The sequence below is a fragment of the Clytia hemisphaerica genome, unplaced genomic scaffold (genome assembly GCF_902728285.1).
Source record: "Clytia hemisphaerica strain Z4C2 unplaced genomic scaffold, Clytia hemisphaerica genome assembly, whole genome shotgun sequence".
Taxonomy (NCBI): domain Eukaryota; kingdom Metazoa; phylum Cnidaria; class Hydrozoa; order Leptothecata; family Clytiidae; genus Clytia; species Clytia hemisphaerica.
The window spans coordinates 13,833-31,958 of record NW_027103811.1 but is presented as its reverse complement, the minus strand read 5'-3'; the positions used below and the strand labels follow the sequence as shown (position 1 = coordinate 31,958).

General features: G+C 35.4%; 1 protein-coding gene across 1 annotated transcript; it reads right to left on the bottom strand.

Moving 5' to 3' along the window:
- Positions 1-10,211: 10,211 nt before the first annotated feature.
- Positions 10,212-14,846, bottom strand: LOC136806598 (uncharacterized; the record flags this gene model as incomplete). Its single annotated transcript, XM_067063190.1, has 7 exons — positions 10,212-11,305; positions 11,621-11,799; positions 12,376-12,511; positions 12,997-13,096; positions 13,328-13,528; positions 13,953-14,158; positions 14,375-14,846. Coding segments are annotated over 7 exons (1,635 nt in total), but the record flags the coding sequence as incomplete, so codon positions are not given.
- Positions 14,847-18,126: the final 3,280 nt, after the last annotated feature.

The window sequence follows — 18,126 nt, the reverse complement described above, 5'->3', positions numbered from 1 at the left end:
GAATCTAAACATTGAAAAAAATATAATCATGAGGTTTTTCATTAATTCATTTACCGTAAGTTGGTGTAATGTCGACATCCCTCTTCTAATTTTGTCACCTTTTTTTAGAGATAGGAATAATAGGAAGGTCGGAATCGCTGATTGAAACTAATTTTCTTTGCTTAGCAATCATTCGAGGAGTCCAAGTGATTCCGACCTTCCTATTGTTCCTATCTCTAACGAGGGATGTTGACATTAGACCAACTTACGGTACTGTACTCATAATAAAAAAAGTTTTCTATGCCATAATAAGTTTAGTCATGTTCCATGTAATTTTAACCTTTTTCAAGGGCCCAAGACAATTTTCCAAAGCATTTGGCTGTGAAAAGGCTGTACACCTGAGTACTAAGTGATTTCATCCAATTCACATGGCACACCACCACGGTACTAACTGGCATAGTGTCTTGTAGGCTTCGTGCATCCCCAGAATTTATTTTGTTATAGGGGATGCGTATCGTGTATGAAATTCTCGTCTGAGAGTTACCTCAAATTTGGGGTAACAAAAATTTGCATAAATTTACATAATTTCGTCACATCCAATCAAAGAAAGAAAAAATTGAAGTCATTGTGCTGTTGTTTTCATAATTATCAATTTTCATTCATTGAACAAAGAAAAAAAGAAGTCATTGTATTGCTATGACGCATAATCAAAAAAGAAAAAAAAGAAAAGACGGGGGGAAAGTTGGGACAGAAATATTTTAGACGATATGCATCCCCTATATCAAACCATATCAGAGGGGATGCGTGCAGCCTAAGTGTCTTGTAGTAACTGCTTGACCCCCCCTGTATGGGATTCATATTTTACACCTAGTTTGGCAGCCTTACAAGTTTTACTTGATTTAATTTGACAAATTTGAACAGTCTGCAGGGTCAAAACCATGCTTTGTCACCACTTTTTTGCAAATATACAGACTATAGTATATGCATGTTAGCCTCCACTGAAGCAAGTTACCCGATCTAACGATAGGGTAGGGAACATAGCGCCAGCCTGGGCTTAGGTCCCAGGCAAAAATTAAGTTCCCTCTGAGTTTTAAGTCCCCCAAAAGATTTTGGGTAGCCCCCAGGGCTTTCGACCCGCATCAACATTTTAAAAAGTTTGTTCCACAAGAAAAGGGTTATGTTGGTTAAATTGGGTTGCAGTTTGAAGGCTAAGATAAAATACAGCTGTGCACACGCACCTGCACGTACGCATATTTTAATGTCCATAAACTTAGCAATTTTAAAACAACACAAATGAGCCAACATTTCTGCAACAGAGACATGACAAATGAATTTTCACTACCTTTTTAATTTTTTTGTCTTCCTCCAAAATGCAGGCCATTTTTCATGCCCTTTTAGCATCCGATTATTGGATGCTGCCCTTCTGAAAGTCACTAAAATTTATGGTAAAAATAGCCTTTTTGGTGGAAAAATTCTAGAAAAAGTACCCTTTTTGACCACCACCGGACGCTGCCCTGCCACCACCCCAATAATATAATGAACAAATTACGAGTGTGTAATTTGCTGCGCGGATGGGGTCATGCGCTCCATCGTGACGCCCCAAATTTCTTCTTCTTCATTTTTGAGGAAGGCAAGTTAGGGGAAAGTTGAAAATGGTACCAAGATTTTTTAACTCGTGCACGAGCTTCACACAAGAAAGCTGCCATTCATATTTACAGACTTTGAAAGCCCCTGTACTTGCTATCAATTGAAGGTAAAAGTAATATACAAAAAATCGAGCTCAAAATTACACAGGAGAGCTGTGGACTGAAATATTTTGCTCATTTTATATTAAAATATTGCGCCGCAGGGGAAAGCTTCATGAGCTTTAGTAACTAAAGTAATTGAAGCAAACCATTATTAAGATGAAGTATTCAGCCCATTGAGTTTCAAGCCTGAAGGGCTAGAGGTCAATCTCTAACCTTTCTCAGGCAAGAAAAATTGAAGCCTTGAAATATGCGCCATATTTTTGATGACGGATTGAATCTAGCAATTCCTTTGTTTTCGAGTGATATATTTTTTAGGATTAAGCGGTAAATTTTAGTTGTCATTTGTGTAAAAACCAGGCGGGTCGCTCAAGGCTGCGCAACTTTGGTAGGATTTGTTGGCTTCAAATCCTACCAAAGAGATTGACTTCTAGCCCTTCGGGCTTATACTTCATTGATTCAGCCCCTTCGTTAAATGATGAGATTTCAGCTCCCCCAAGTACATCAGGTCCCCTCAAATAAATATTTGAATCATCTTTAGTGTCCCCCCCCACTCGCAGTGTGGCTAAGGCTATGGGGAAGGGTTAGGGACCAATTAGATAAGACGCTTTTGCAACGCACTTCGGAAAAATGGCTGAAAACAAACAAAAACATCAAAAACATCAAAATTCATGAAAATAACATCAAAATGGATAAAGATCAGCCTTTCGAAGCAGCCTCACCACCTCAAGCTTGCACGCCGTCAAGATGTACCAATGATGAAGACCTGGATCGCTTGGAATGCAAAAAATGTAAAAGATCAGTTCATTATGAGTGCTCACAGCTACCTTTGTATCAACTACAAATATTCGTGACATCCTATAACGATCATTACTTATGTTCAAACTGCGTCCGAATAACGAAGAACCTAAGAAATAAAGTGGGAAAAAACACTCAACATATGATGCAAAATGAACTTAAAAAGAAAGAGGACGTCATACAAAAACTGAACAACGAGGTCAACACCAACACCAAAACCCGTGATTCCATCAAAAATGATCTCAAAATTTTTCTGGCAGGAAAGCTACAAGAAATGGAAGAAAAGACAAGAACCATGATAAAGGAAGAAATCAAGCACACAACAGAAATAATGACGGAGACATCAAAGAAAACATACGCCGAAATTACTAAGAAGCACAAAGAAGACTTAAGATCTGTCGAACAACAAAAACGGAAGGAAGAAAGTGAAAAGAAAGACATAGACTCTAAAAAACTGAATATCATCGTTCACGGGTTTCTCGAATATTCAGGCCCAGATAAGGAAAAAGAAGAAAATGGGGAAAAATATGACATATTTCGGTTCCGAGAACTCCTGGAGGACATCAATGTTCCAGAAATAAATGTTACTCACCACAGATTAGGAAACAGAAAAACAAAAAACGGCCGTCCTCTTAAAGTCACCCTACAAAGTCAGCATGACAAAGATCTTATCATGAAGAATTTACACATGCTGAAAGAAACTTGTTTCTTTCAGGTAAGTATCACGGAAGATTTCACAATCAACGAACGGAAAAAGATAAAGGAGATGCACGAACAAGCAAAGAAACTTAACAAAGACAATAAGAATAAAGACTTCAACTGGCGCGTTAGAGGGAGCCCAAGAACAAAACTACGAATCGTTAAAAAATTACAAAATCAAACAAATATATCTTCAAATTATAATGAACAAAAATACACTACAGAAGAAATCGTCAGCGATTGGGCATCAACAGATGATGTAGACTATTCGTCTACAGATGATGATGAATGAATCATTTTGTAAATAGGCAGTCGAACTCTATTAGCTTTAAAGCTAGTACATATTTTTCGACTTTAAAGAATATACACATTAACACATTAACATTAACAAGGGTTGGTCGTTATATTTTGAAATTGAATTCTTGTACAATCAAAGTTGAAATAAATAAAGATAGCAGGTGAACAGTGAAGCAAGGGAAGGATGGAATGGATGAAAGTGGATAAAATTCTGACAATTTTGTGACTTTTCCAACTCAAAGGATTCGGAAAATAAAGAAAAATTATCAAGCGGTCAGAAGACGCAAACACAGCCTTAGCAAGCCCCCAAGATTGGCGAACAATCATTTGTCTACTTACAGCTTTTCTCTTTGGTTTTTTATTGATTTGAATCGATAGATAAACGAACAGTTAGCTTGATTAATATAGATTATTTTATCGATTGATGACGATGCAAATTGATGATTGATTTTATCGACTGGGCTATTCCAGTATTAAACACAGGGGTATTGACAAACTTTTCCAGGGAGGTCCGAGCTTTGATTTTCCAAGGGGTTTTGTTATTTTTCAGATTTTCCAGAAACCTCACATACCGTCAACTGCTCTAACTTGGGACTATCTGACAAAACATGGGACGGCAATTCAGCCACCATTTCACACCGAACCTCCAAACAGCCAAAGTCATTTGATTTGAGTTAATGAACAGCGTCTTAAAAAATACAGGATATTTCTTTCGTACCGAGTAGGCTTCGAAATATGAAAAAAATTTGTAGTGAAACACACGCGAGTGTCTGCAACGGAGAAGAACAAATTAGTGGCAAAACGATGGAGCGTTTGACGCCACTCCCGCCGGCAAGTTGCACACTCGTTATTTGTTAATCCCATTGGGCGATAGGCGGTTAGACCACAGGCGTTCTCTAATTCTCCAATCGGTGTCCGGTCATTTTGAACGAAAACAAAAAAGTTAAAAAGGGTGCACTATCCAGTGAAAGTTATCGTGACACATGTTGGTAAAGTAGCGAAAAAATGGACATAAAAATTGGCAAAAAAAATTTTTTTTTGATGTTTAATTTTTCTATTTTTTCTGCTTGTTTCTTATTCACATTAGGTAGTTGTTTCATGATTTAAAAGGATCCTACGTGATTCTAAAGCGAAAAAAAGTTATTAAAATTTATAATTTGAAAAATGTCCCGTACGTAACAAAAAGGCATTTAAACATATTTAACTAAGCTATGCTTTATTTGCTAGTTAGTGAAGATCCTAAATGATATTTTTTCACTTCAACTATGTCAAAGTCATCAAAAAATATTATTTCCAAATAGTTTCAGGTACAAAATTGGTTCAAAATTTCAAATTGAAGGCTGTTTTTTATGCTTAAAATGCTGAATTACCCCAAATCAACTTTTATAGGGTGTTTGAAATTGATTAATTCATAGCCAAATGCTAACTTACATCAAGGTAAGGAAGGACATAAGGAAATAATAAAATCTTTATTAGAAATGTTTTGCATTTACGTGCTTTTAGTAAAAGAGCTTATCCCAAACGATTTTCATGAAAAATTGTCCCGTACATATAACACAACATATTTCAAAGAAAAAGGCATTTGTACATATTTGTGGCACTATTATTCAACATGAAAAAGACTAAATAGCAACGTCAGATATTTCTTGAGAAATGTGGCGACTTATTATGTCAGTTTTTTGTGCAATTATTGGTGTTTTTAGGGTTTTTTACCATTTTTTCCCAGTTGAACTTGTGCATTTTTGTATATTTTTCGTAGAATTCACAGAATTTAAGAATTTTTACCCTTTATTTTTCTTTCCCCTTATAAAAAAATCTTCGGTATCTATGAATTAATATATTTTAAAACCATTCCCGAAGATTCTAGTCCTAATTACTGCTCAAAATCTCTAAAATACCCATACTTTATGTCCTGTACGTACCAATTTTTGGACTGCCTTCTTTAATGGCACTTCATAGAAAGAATATATACCTTAGAGCTATTCATGAAACTTTTTACAAGACCATAGGCAATACTAACATCGTCAAAATCAATTGAAGCTTGAACTTGAAGTTTTAAAATGCGTGTTAAAGGGTTTAAACAAAGCTTCACTCATCAGGAAAGCTTACAAAGTGATGACTGATCTGAGCCTAAAAAATGTGTCTAACGTTTAAAAAGTTGTAAAAAAATACTTTTCAGGGGCATATTAATCTTGAGATATCAAAATTTTTTGAATAAAAACTCATTTTGAAGTGATTTGCACGGATTGATAAAGATTTTTGATTTTTTTGTTACGTATGGGACAGCATATGTACTACTTTCAGCTGAGGTTTTTTCAAAATCAGGTTTTGTTTGTAACTTTGGCTATAATTTCTAGACAAATAGTATGGTAGGCATACAGAAAAGCAAAAAAAATAATGCTCATAAACTATTTATAAAAGAATTTATGCAATTTTGTGCCTGTTACGTACGGGACATTTACGTAGAACAGTCTCAAATTAGACCAATTGCAGGACAAATAACTTTTTTTTTGTAGTCTTCACACTTAAACTGTTTTCAAAGCTATACCACATACAGGTAAACGAATTAAAAAATACAATTTATTTGTTCAAACAACTTCAAAAAAAAAGATAAGGGCATATCAAATAAAATTGTTACGTACAGGACACACAACCTCAACAGCGCAGTAAATTTACGGACTTTATTCCGGATATAGACAAATATCCGGGTACAATAAACGTCAAGCTGTTAAGTCCGGGAACTGTCGAAATGTCAATCGCATGCCAGGACAAAGTTTTTGCAAGCGAGGGAAGATATATGAGGATTTAATATCATCAAACTAATCGAACTTTTTACTGACCGAACTAATCGAACTGCTATTGCTTCAAAAATTGTGAGTGTTCGATTAGGCAGGTTGTTGTCAAAGAGATTTAACAGTAAGTGAAAATACAGGCCAGATATCAACAAGTTCCATGTTTCGACCAATCGTCCCAAGTTAGAGCAATTGATGGTAAACAACTGACATCAATAGCCAGACGATCTCAATCAAACGGAATCGACGATCGAACCAGTCAAACCAAATCGAACGCAATCGACCGATTGAAATTCGATTGTCGAACGCAATCGAATCTAAATCGAACGTCAAAATTCTGGCAGTTACATCAATATGCCTTCTTACCTGTCTTTAAAATATATATAAAAGTAATCACGGAAAAGAACGCGAAAAAAAAAGACATAAGTGTGAGAACAGAGTAATCAAACTCGTTAGAAAAAGTACCATTAGAAGTCATAAAAAATCAACCTGAATAAATGCAATCGAAATTCCAGAGAACTTCATAATTCCCCAAACAACATTACATTACTATGTCAAATTCCCATCACATAAATTTTACAATTACGTCAGAGTAGACTACGCTCGCAACCGAAGAGGTTTATTTGGAAAGGGTAATTATATTTTATTGTTCGCTTCTTTTTTAAAGATTCGTCGGGTGGTTGGAAAAGTATGAATTTCTTTGTACATATTTTACCTACCCCAAATATTTAGGAGGCTGAGTTTTAAACAAATTGTCAAGTTGAAACGAACGATAAATGTATCAAGGTCTGTTTTATTTACCCCCTGGTGACTTAACAAAAGGGACTTAACTCGATGTTACAATCCAATTATTGAAAGTTTGTGTCGGCCTTTTTATAATGAGCGAGACATACGTTCTCTGATTACGCAATTTTCATATTGACATTTTCGAGGCATTTTGATGTAACTGTCTGGGTAATATTCGATTGGTTCGATTGTGGTTCGACTGGTTCGATCGTTGATTTCGTTCGATTGAGATCGTCTGGCTTTATTCTTGCAGCTTCCCAACATCCTTAAGCTCTCAAACATCACAAGCCGAGTGAAAACTTTCGATTTCCCGTAGAAATTATGCGATGAACAATCCTGGGGTCAATGAATTGACGATCGAACGCAATCAAACGCAATCGAACATCAGATCAATCGAGCGAATGCAATCAAATAACAATCGAATCTGAAAATTGCGGTAATATTCGTAATTATTCGATTGAGATTCGATTGCGTTCGAAAATCGAATTTCAATCGGTCGATTGCATTTGATTTGGTTTGACTGGTTCGATCGTCCATTCTGTTCGATTGAGATTGTCTGGCGGCAATAGAGTCATCTTCCTCCAGTCAATTTATTATTGTCTCTTTATTTAGCTATTTAAAGTAAAACATTTGTCGAAAAAAGAAAAAAATTCTAAAAGTCCGAACAGAATTTCCTTCCAAAAAAGCAACAAAAATAAAGATACTTACTATTCACCACATTCTCAGTTTTACTGTGTGGGGAGAATAAGACTAAAAGATCTTGAAAGATTTTCAAGTCAGGACGAAAAATGGCTGTTCCTTCTTTAGATATTTCGACTCTCAGTCGGATACCGTAATGTAATAAATCACTATAATCAATATAAGATATAACGAATTTTGTTAGGTGGTTTTCATCAAATATTTTTAAAATTTTTCCAAAACCATTGTGAAATTTAACAGTATATCCTACAGTATATATTAAAGAATAAATTATAAACTAGCCATAGCTTTCACTAAAAAATAAATCACTTTATATACTATAAACTGTACCATTATCTTATCATAATACATATCGTTTCTGGAGTACGTTTCTGATGAACACGACTGGTTTTGAATTATTTCGAAGACTCCGATTCGGGGAAATCCTGAGCAGCACGAAGAACGAATGGAAGAAAGTTAAAAAGGCCGAAATATGATGGGCTAAAATTTGAAGTTTGTACATACATACCCGGGTGGGGGTGGTACTTAAGCAAAGGGAGGGTACGGTATGTGCCGCCCTTAAGGGTACCTTTTTTGGACTTCCAAAGTCCCGCTAAGGGTCGGAAAAATCAGAAAATCAAATTTCAGTCCCACTAGCCGGAAAAATTGGAAAATTTCAACTTTTTACCCCCTGAAAGATCGAAATTTGGTCAAATTTGTGCCACTAAGGGCCGTAAAATTCCCAAAATTTTTCTTTGTTTTCTCCTTTTTAGTCCCGGTGAGGGTCCAAAGTTCGAAAGTCGGGCAGCACCCCCCCCCGTATATACATACATCATACATGTTCGCGTCTTCTAACAGATTACATCATGCACCTTCAAGTTTTTATTCAAATGATGTGATTTAATGTCTATGAACCAGGAAAAGGAAAAACATTTGTAAGATATTTATTTTTTTCTGCGAAAGATTAGTCTATGCAAAATAGACAGCTCAATAAGCTAGGCCTCGAATTCACATTACACATTAGTAGACTCGTAGACTCTTCTATCTAACGTAGGAATTTCATGCTCGAAACGAAGGAAGACATGACGTAGCTTAACGGAAGATGTGTTCAGAAACGTTCTAGGGAAAGAGAACGAAGAACATATTTATTTTCTGTCTCACAGGGGTAATATTTGAACCAAAGAGATAAAAATCATTTTTTTCAGCTGAGATATTAATTTTGAAGTGAAGACTTAACAAGCAACATGCTGAATGGACCTACCTGTCGATCAAAATCAGAAAAAAATAGGACAAATAGCAAGGGAATAAGAAAGTGTAGTGAGCAGCTTGAATAGATTACCGTGAGTATCAGAGCTCAAATTAGTCAAAAAAGTCTAAAAAAAACAAACATTAGGCACTTTTCTACCCAAATTACCACTATACAAAAAAAAGAAAAGAAAAAAATACCAAGCCAATCTTGAGAAATGCTCATTTTCCCTAAATATGACAAAATGGGATTTCCCCAAATAAGAAAATCCGATTTTTACGGCCAAAATAAATTTTCCGAAAAAAACTACTTCAGTCACGTTTTAGAGAACCTTGCCTTCATCTTTGTCCTAAAATCAGAAAAAACTAATGAAGCAATTTCACACAAAGTCCAAAGATCCCATTTTCAGGCACTTTTTGGCCCAAATTTGCCCAAATAAATTATTTTTTGAAAATCAGGCTTCATCAGAGTTTAAATATTACCATTTTACATCAAAGTGCAAAAATTCAGAAAAAAATATCAATCCAATCGCGAGAAATGCTCTTTTTCCCTAAAATTGATATAAGGGAATTTCCCCAAACAAGAAAATCCGATTTTTACGGCCAAAAGAAATTTTCCAAAAAAAACTGCTTCAGCCACTTTTTAGAGAACCTTGCCCTCCATCTTTATGCATAAATTCAGGAAAAACTAATGAAGCAATTTTGCACCAAGTCCAAAAAAACTTATTTTTAGGTAGTTTTTGGCCCAAATTTTGCGAAAATCCGTATTTGACGACGAAAAAAAATTTTCCGAGAAAAATTACTTCAGCCACATTTTAGGGTGCCTTGCACTCTATCTTTCTGCCAAAAATCAGGAAAAACTAATGAAGCAATTTTGCACTAAGTCCAAAAAACCTTATTTTTAGGTAGTTTTTGGCCCAAATTTGCCCCCCCCCAAAAAATCTTTTCAAAAATCGGGCTCCGTCACTTTTTAGGCATTGCCATTTTGTATCATTGTGCAAAAAATAAAAAAAGAACTAATGAGCCAATCCCGAGAAAAGCTTGTAACAGACGAACGGACAACGGTCAAATTAAAGGACCTCCCGGTAGGTCCAAAAACTTAACTGAAGTTCTGAGTTTAAGTCTTTTAATATCATACTAGATTTCCAAATCAAATATCTCAGCTTCAAAAAATAATTTGATCAAAAACTTTAATGGAGATGCATATAAACATATTTTTGTTAATCCAATTCTTGTTAATGAAATTACCAAATACTCTAAAAATGCTACTGCTCAAACTAAAAAAAAGTTACAAAGAAAAAACAAACTGTTAAAATCCACTAAGAAATATGGCATCAAAAATCAAGTTATATAAAAAGAAATCAATTAAAAATCAGTTTGTATAAAATAAAAATACACACAATTAAAATACACAGTTAAATTCATTAAAAAGACTAAGTGAGTCGGCATCAGTATTGGCGGGAAATATTGTGCTAGAGGAGGTGCTTTAAAAAACCCTATAGTTTTTTTAAAAATGAAATTTGACTTGAATTTCAGCCAAGTTTAATTTCATATTTGTATCAAGTTAACTGGCATACAGCATATACTGACAAGAGAAGACTTAAGGGTATTTTTATGAAATATCAAGTCTCAGTGATGGTAGAGAGTCTATCACCATATTTCCCTAACACCCTGCCTGGAAGTGCTTGGGATTCGAGCACAGTCCATTTTGGTGGAAGTCTGTGATCGAACCTTCACACTACCAATCGGCAGAATGTTAGTGAGACACAATAATAGCTCAAATTGCAGATGTAGAACGATAAACTCAGTATACATAATCTCAATTGGACAAGAAATTATCCTGTTGTAGAAAAATTACGGCTTCCTATAGAAAATCTATCGGTCAAAAAAATCATGAAGTTTCGCTTTACAAGCATCCCAAAGAGTATTAAATTTCTTTGTTGTTTTATTTTGTGATCCAGACTGAATCAATAACAGTATCAATACGATTTTGAACAAACTCGTACAACATGTGCGTTTCATTAGCAACAGTAATCCGACCATAACCATAGTCTGCAATACGGAAAACAGACCATTGTTTATCAGGGTACCAAGAATCAGAATCTTTCTCTTTGCCTGCAGAACCTACAACAATGTGAGTGACACCGTCATCAACACACTTGTTTTTGTAGACTTTGCAAGTACGTTCGTATAGATGATAGTGTGCCCAGAGAGCTAAGTCGACTTTGTAGGTGTAAAGAAGATCTTCGAAGGCTTCTTGCATGTGAGTAGCTACAATGTAGTCACCTGTGTCAAAATTGTGAAATATACCAAAACGTTATAAAGATTCTTATGAATTTGCCTGATAGAAATAGAAGATTTAGTTGCATTAAAAGTGAAAAATATCCGAAAATCAATAAAACACAGCGAACTTTTCCGTTTCTAATTTTGAAATGATCTTTGCCTTTTTTGACGCTTAGCGCGACTGTAACCTTGTCTTTATTTTTAGTTGACCAGGACACCAGTCAATGAGAAATACACAAAAAATGCCGGCACTTTTTAATAGGACAACACCAATAGTTTATCTGACAGAAGACAATTCTTTCACGTATTACAGCTTACCTTCGATCTGATTACTGCAGTACATTGCTCTGTGCCCACCAATCAACACGAACGGTGTCTTTTTGCGATCAACATTTTTTAGGTCGTTTTCAAGCCATTTGTATTGGTTTGAACCAGGTTGGAAATCATGCTCTGTACTTAACATCACCATGTGTACCATGCCGTAATCGAAACTGTACCTGTGATACACGAGTAAAAACATCAAATAAAGTAATGAAGTATAAGCGAATACATTGATTTAAAAGCCCCGAAAGGGCTAGATTTGAAACTCTTTGATGGGGGAATGAAACTACTTATTTCTTATCCAAAGCGCGTGCCCGCTTGGTTTCCACGCCAACGCCAGATCGTAAGTAGAAGTATAGAAGTATACGCCGTTTAAAAACAAACAAAAAACAGGATAAATCCGGCAGAAATCTTCAGGCTTTACCTTTTCTTGCTTGAGAAATATTGAAGATTCTTCTCTAGTCCCTTTGGGGTTTTAAACTCAATGAGCGAATCTCCATGTAGGATTTAAAGTCACTGAAGATTTCCAAACATATACCTTAAGGGAACTAATTTTCGCAGAATTTATTTTCGCAGTGCATGGGTACTAAATTGGAGCATTTTGCTGAACTAATTTTCGCGGTTGACACTTTTCTTTCATATTCCTAGAGAATTAACGCCAAAATTAGTTCCGCAAAAATAAGTTCCCGCAAAAATTAGTTCCCTTGAGGTAATAGAAACTCCTGCAAAATAATATTTAATAAAACACTAACCACCAAAGACCAAGCCCATTCTCAGGCATATGAAAACGTCTTGACATTGGTAGTCCACATTCACCTCCAGAATCGGTGTGCCCGTTGAACCAATCGGGATGGAAATTGGGTTGCTTTGATGGATCATTTTGGTGACCTGAATACGAGAAAAAATAGAAATTAATAATAGTGGAAGCTACTTAAATGTAACCTTGGAATAATTCAAGGTGCGATGACTGAGTGGTTTGAGGAGTCAGCTTAGCTCCACTCATTTTGGTGACCAAAATTGTAAATAGAACAAATAGAAATTAATAATAGTGGAAGCTAGCTACTTAAAAATGCAATCTTGGACTAACTCAAAGTGCAATGGCTGAGTTGTTTGAGGAGTCAGCTCCACTCAGAGAAAAACCTTCATTTGCTGCATGTAGACAGAGCGATTCGATAAAAGTTAAGACTCTTTTTTTACAATAACGAAAATAAGATATTGTATTTTATTTTCAGGTTTTATGCTTCGATATGAGCGAACTCAACCAGAAAGCATAAGTCACTAAGCCTCGCCTACAAAGTGAAAAACTTTTCCCAGCTGATTTCTATTAGTTTGTATGACGCTCTCACAGTAAATTCTGATAACATCGACCCTACCGTTCATATGGTCTTGTTCATGGTTTCCAACACCAAGCATGTATGGAATCAGAGTAGCGTATGGTTGAACCAAGTAAAACCATTGGTCCCAAATGTAACCCTATTGGAACAAGATTTAGAGTGAAAGTGACAAAACAGCTAGAATCACTGTGAAATAACAGACCTATGCTTTGAATTTGTATCACGCTGCATATATAATTTATTATCGAATTTCACAACTTTATGCCCCTATGGCTATTGATACATATATACTCTATAACTAAATATAAAACACTGGACACTTCTGTTTTGGACGTTTTGATACGAAAGTTATAAAGGATTCTGAACTTACGTATCCTCTTGCATAAGAGATATCTCCATGGTGATATACAAAACGAACATCGTTCTCTTCAATCTCCTGACGAACAAGTTTGGCGGTAGTCACGCCCTCAGGGAAAGGATGGACGCCCATATCTCCATATACAATGAATTTGAATGAACTTCTGTTTCCAGCTGCCAGCGGGGTTGTGAAATTTGCAATGTCGCTCATGTACTATGGTAAATGAAAAAAAGATTATTGAAAAATATTTATTCTTGGAATTTCCATTTGAAGGCTATTTACAGACAAGGGCGAATCTCAATTTTCTATTAAAATAAAATTGAACTAAGTCTTTCCAAAAAGACTGCATTAAAGACTATAATAATAAAAATGAAGAAACAACCACACATAATACTATGCTGCTCATTTCGTAGTCTGTACACAGATAAAAATCTACGGCTATTTTCAAAATTCATTGTCTTAGAGAGTCGGTTGACATTGTATTAGAGAGTCGGTAGACATTGTATTTATAAATCATACTTCAACGCAGAGGTTTCCCTATGGAAATTTTCTATCAAACAGACAATGCACACAGAGTGTAGTACTAAACGATAAACATGAGATACACTCTGATACAGAGTACTCATTTCGAAGTTACCTCTCCAGAGCCATAAGCATAATAGTATCGTCTGTTGGGTAAGAGACCAGTCAACAGAACATCATATTGGTAGCCAGGATCCCAGAAACCGGTTGTATTGGCAGGTGGTGCACACATATCCCATGCTTGATAAGTGGATGCTTTTACGTTAGTGTTTGACATTTTAAGGTCTTTGGTCAAACCATACTTGACGACCGCACCAGAAACTAAGAGAAAGAGAAAATGTTACTTCTAAGTTAAGTTTTTTTTTACCTAAAATATAGTCGAGGGCGCCTTTTGCTTAGATGTCTAGCAGAAGGAAGTTGAGGGCACTATTTATTCAGAAACAACATAATCACGTTTCCCGTTGGCTTTAATTCACTATTCTAATCGTACAAGGAACAAGAAAGAATGAAAATAAAAAATCATATCTATCTATTTACCATACGCAGAATTCCACATGACTCTCATTTGCGTTGGGTCATTTGTAACAGCAATATGTCCGTGTAAAGGTGCCATTGGTCCACCATTATTAAATTTCACTGTATTACTGATAGCAACCAGAGTTGTTGAATCTCTGTAATACCGGAATCCACAATTGGTTCTCATGTTATAGAGTGTTAAGAAAACATGTCCGAATCCGCTTTCCCATGTTTCACTGTCGGTCACTGGGAAATTGTCCAATGGGTGTGATGCTTTATCGTAATGTGGACAATAAAATGCAATGCGATCAGTTGATTTTGGAGATTGAACATTGGACCACAGCAGGGTCACACGACCACCATTTTGTATTTCTTGAGGCCAGATTTTGAGAGTTGCATCTTGGTCTTCTTCACTGATGGTGTGAATGATTGGATTCAACTGAACATCAGGCTTATTTGCATCAATCACTTTGCCATTTGCATCTTTACGACTGAAATGTTAAAAAGAAAAAAAATTACTTTTCAACATAGACCTAATATGGATTCAATAGGCGATTTTGTAACCTGATAACAGCTGTTCGTAATTTTCTTACGCGCACGGTAAACCTCTGAAGGCGCTTGAAAATTATACATCTGAGGAAAATAGTCCTCCCGCGGAAAATTCTACAACAAGAATCTTGTTGTGCGCCGGAAAGTTAAAAACTGATACGGCGCCCTATTCATAAACACAATCACGCAACTTTCTTGTCGTTCCTAGTCCTTTTAGACGCACGCGGTCCTTATGATTTCGAGATTGCATATTCTTCAAACTGTTATGTTTTCACACATCCCTTTAAAGCTTCAGCGTGGTGTGCAGAAAACATTCACAATCTGATTTCAGGTTACAATTTTGTTGCTGACCCAAAGAATCATCAGTGTTTTAATTGGTGGAGGACTCGTAATCGTAATTTTTGTGGTATTTCATATTTCTCTAGTATGAAAATATGACTGCGTTGACTTTTGGGGAACTGAGTAAGCGGCAGGAAAAAACAGAAAAAAATATTGGTCAAACAAAGGCAAAAACAGCAAACATTTTTTCAAATTCAAACCATCTTTTAATAAAGTTAAAATTCTTTCAAAATAAAATATCAAAAATCAAATTGATGAAAATTTGAAGGAAAAAAAGTAACAAAATAACTCTTAGTGCAGTGGGGGGGGGGGCTTGGTAGTAAAATCTCAGAGTAAAAGGATTTTTACATACCACCACCCAGACTCTTGGAAGAGGTATTTTACTACTGTACCCTGGTAGTAAAAGTTTTTGGGACAATTTGTCATGGAGACCACCTATTTTTTGGTTGCTTTTCGGACTGATTTTACAAAAAAAGCTAAAAAATGATTATTTCTGTGACACATTTTTCACTTAGTGCAAAAATTAATTGATTTTACCTTAGAATTAAAGTCTTTTTTATATTGACAAAAAATTTCGAGAATTTTTTGTTTGTAGCAAACAACTTAAGATTTTTCAGATTTTTTCAGAAAAGTTATCCAAAAAATCAAAAGAAGTACAAAAATAGCTAAAATTTGTTAATTTTACCAGTTTTAACTACCCAGGTAGTAAAGTTTTTTCAGCATTTAACACATAGATACCACCCATTTTAGTATTTAAAAACTACCTTATTGGTATATATTTTCGCATGTTACAAATTTTCGCGGGTACTTAATTTCGCGAGTCTTTTGGTCAATTTTTCGAGAAATTTAATACTGTTTAAAGGGGAATTAATATGTGTGATTTTCAATGAAACTTATGATTATATTCTTAAAGAGCTCATTAACACGATTCCAAAAATATATAATTCATTGTTGTTTACTTTTTCTATACCGAATAATAGACAATTAAAAATTCCCTTATATAACCATGGCAACAAAATTTGTGACGTATGATGCGCGTGAGTGGGTTGTTAGATTTTCAAAAAAGAGAGAAAAATGAAAGAGAGCAAAGAGAGAGTATTTTTAGTTTTTGATGTGAAAAGAGTTTTCTGAGATTGTCAAAAGTACGAAAAAACATGTCTATGGATCCATTGATTCTTCGTCTACAAACAGTAGCTCTGACGAGTATTCTAATAATATAACATTCATGTAAAACTCCTTTCAAGCTTCTTCCCTTTTTTACTACTGCAGATTTTTAAGGCATACCGGATAAGTGGAATGGGGGAACCTAAGTGGGAACCTAAATGAACACCGGAAAAGTGGGATGGGGGAACCTAAAGTGGGAACCTAAATTTTTTTTTTTTCATTTTTTTTTTGTTTTTTTTTTTATAGCAATATATTTCGCACGTCTATTGACCTCCTATGAAACAGAACTTTTGATTTTACATTTTATAAAGTTTTTTCTCCCTTTCTTTTATCAAACGCTCTTTGGAGACTTGTAAGGATGGTGCTTCAACAATATCTTCTTCTAGATCATTCCAAGGTTTCACACTTCTGTAAAAAAGAGAGTTGCTTTAGTAGCCTCTCATACCGTCATTAGCAAAGTTCCTTTGAAGCTCGTAATCATGCTGACGTCGTGGTCGTGTTCGAGGAGTAAATTTCTCTGATCTTATAGACTCGTCATAAATGTGGAGGTTCTTGAAAACTTCCACCATATCACCAACTTGCCGCGTGGTCTTTAGGCTAGGTAGATTGATGAGTCGTAGCCGATCTTCGTATGATTAGTTTCTATAGCAACTAACTAGCCTTGTAGCTCTTCGTTGGACGCCCTCGATTGCATTGATATGTTTGATTAGCCTTGGAGACCATACTACATGTGCATATTCTAAATGGGGTCTGACAAATGCAATGAAAAGCGTTCGAAACATATCTGGTGAGAGAAATTCAAAGCTCCTGCTAATCAAGCCAACGATAGAGTTAGCTTTCTTGATTTTACTGAATATATGGGCTTCAAAGGTCAGGTCACTATCGATTATCACTCGTAGATCTTTTTCTTGGTCAACATGTTCTAGAACAGATCCTGATAGGGATGGACATATTTGATGTTCCAAAATTTACCCAGTGTTAAAACATGACACTTATTCGGATGAAATTCTAAAAGCCGGACTGGCTTTGACCAAATTTTAAACCCTTAGAGTGCACTTATTCTCATTTTTGCTAATTTCCACCCTTACAGTGTACTTTGGGAAGCTTGGAAAAAAGGGCCACACGTACGGTAGGTCGTTTACCTTGAGTGCCCCCCCCCCGTGGATCTATGCTTATGTGTATTGAAACGTGGCAAGCCGTGCAATATGTTCTATTTTACTATCAAACATTTTTAATTAATGAAGTGTATTCACACGCTGTACTGTTTGGTTGGTACAGAAAGAAAAACGAGCTAGAATCCGTTAAATGCTAAGCGACCCCAGCCCTGACCCGAAAATTGGAGCTGCTAATAAAAAACAATGTGTATTGCATCAAGAGTGAACAAAAACTAGATCGTAAATAATGTTTTACTAGATTCTGTATTCAAGCAAATTAGATCCGTGCAAAAGAAAGAAGAGGCTCTAAGTTATCCATCGAGCTATGAACGAACTTCTAATTCCTTCTAGATTTGAAGATATGACGGTTTAAAGTTTAAAGTTTAAAGTCAATTAAGTCAATTTACTAAAAAGAACCTTTCAAAAAGATGCACTATAAAACTGCTGATAAATAAACATGCTTTTTTGAGCTAATTGAATAAATAAATTCCCTTTGTTTTATTTTCAACATTATTGTTTGCGAACCGTAATGTAAAAAGTAAATAACTGGTGTTCTTATTATGATAA